At 34.2% G+C, this 1,966-nt stretch overlaps 1 protein-coding gene across 1 annotated transcript; it reads left to right on the plus strand.

The window, feature by feature from the left end:
* The first annotated feature begins 268 nt into the window (after nucleotides 1–268).
* Nucleotides 269–1,298, plus strand: LOC111890405 (succinate dehydrogenase subunit 5, mitochondrial). Its single transcript, XM_023886526.2, has 2 exons — nucleotides 269–650; nucleotides 1,000–1,298. The coding sequence occupies exons 1-2, from the start codon at nucleotides 500–502 to the stop codon at nucleotides 1,296–1,298; spliced, it is 450 nt and encodes a 149-aa protein (XP_023742294.1). The 5' UTR covers nucleotides 269–499.
* Nucleotides 1,299–1,966: the final 668 nt, after the last annotated feature.

Consider the following 1,966-nt stretch of genomic DNA (forward strand, 5'->3'; position numbering starts at 1 on the left):
TCCACAAATAAATACATGGAATCACAAATGAATATACTTTGTTCTCGCGTTCTCAACCTTTTTGGTGTTCTCATTTGATCTTACTCCTATATATATATATATATATATATATATATATATATATATATATATATATATATATATATATATATATATATATATATATATATATAAGACGGTTAAACCTAAGGTACCTTTGTGAACACTACTCTCTTCTTATTGGTGGAGATTTTTATTTTATTCTTTGATGGTTTTCTTTTAATTTAATTATTTACTTTATCCTTCTTGGATAAATGGTTTCCACATGCTTTGATTTGTTACAAAAAGGTGTTATTCGTCTGATTTCACCGCCACTTTAACCAATAAGAATGGGATTAGTGTGCGTACCACCGCTTCATTCCTTCGAATCATACGACATCGTGGGTAAGGTTAAAGCTTTTCACTTCCCGATCTTTCCACCACTCACTCACTCCGTCTTCCCTCGCCGCTCTACATACTAATGGAGAAATTGGTGATGATGAGATCTCTCAACTGTTCGATCGCATGGAGATCTGTAGGTTTAGTCGCCCACACCTCCGTGAACAGCAACAACCAATGCATCCGATGTGGAATCTACTACCTTCAGCACCCTTCATCTTCAATGCCTCATAGTAACGTTCTTTTCCTTCATTTTATTTTTTTCTATCTATCTATTGTTCTACCTCGAGAAGAATAATTTGAATTTATTAATTTTCTATCTCATCACGACATCATAGGATTTTAGGGCTAATAATGCCTATTAGGAATTGATGATTTTTTAAAATACTATTTCCTTGAAGTATCCTTAGTTTCATTTAGAAAAAATCACGTATGAAGCATGATTCGTTATATGAAGAAAGAAAACCGATTCACACTAAGCTAATTTTTCATATTTCACATCATATTTTCTCTGGTTTTGTTCTTCGATCGTGTTTTCAGGCATTGAAAGGGAAAGTTGATTCTGGTACTCTCTATATATAGAAAGCCTTTCTCCTTTTGCAATAGGAATTGGAAGCACCCAATTATTGACTGATGGTGGGTTGACACACTTACCAAACATTGAAAATGGTGATATCAAGGTCGCCTTCAAGGAGTTCATGGTTGTAAACTGGGCTGAACTTCCAGAAAGTGTTGTCAAGAAATCAAACCAATCATTATCTAAGAACACTGAAGACAAGGCTAGCCAACAGGCATTAGCCAACCTTCTACGTGTTGCAGAGGCAGTTGATGAGTTTACTGGCTTCCTTGTGACTTTGAAAATGTGTTGTCACATAAAGTGACCCTCTAAACTAATCCGCAATCATTCTGTCTACCGCAATCAACCGTGTCACCACAATGGAGATTTCCCTACCGTAGTTGAAGTTTTGTTTTGGACAGGAACCTCTCTACCATAGTGAAGTTCTTTTTGTTACATCAACTGACTTGTCGTATTAGCATTGTATTGTCCAGTGAACCTTGCACGGTTACTTAGAAGTCAGTAGTTTATTATAGTTTATTCTTGACGTAACTTTATGAAACTCTATAAATAGAGTCTCCATCTTCACGTTTCAATACACATCTCTTTACCTCTTCTCCTCGTCATATATCTTATTGATCTCTCTAAACTTTCACTCTAAAATATTTAGATCATCTCTATCTATGAAGATCCTCTTCACTTTAAACTGATCACACATACTAATTTGTGTTTGATTACAAACCTCGTTATGAATCAATTAGGTGTAAACGTGATATAACTTGTTGTCTTTTACGTTTCCTTTACTTTTCAGCACTTTTAATTCCACAACTATCTAACAAATCTAACTTATTATTGTTGATATTTTATGATCCTTTGAGATTAACTTATTCCGCAAGTATAATCTTGTACTAACGTCTGTTCAAGTGTTTCTCCCAAATTTTTTCTCTTAACAATTGGTATCAGAGCCAAAGTGGTTGTTTTTTAAACAAAACT

The sequence above is a fragment of the Lactuca sativa genome, chromosome 8, assembly GCF_002870075.4.
Source record: "Lactuca sativa cultivar Salinas chromosome 8, Lsat_Salinas_v11, whole genome shotgun sequence".
NCBI lineage: Eukaryota > Viridiplantae > Streptophyta > Magnoliopsida > Asterales > Asteraceae > Lactuca > Lactuca sativa.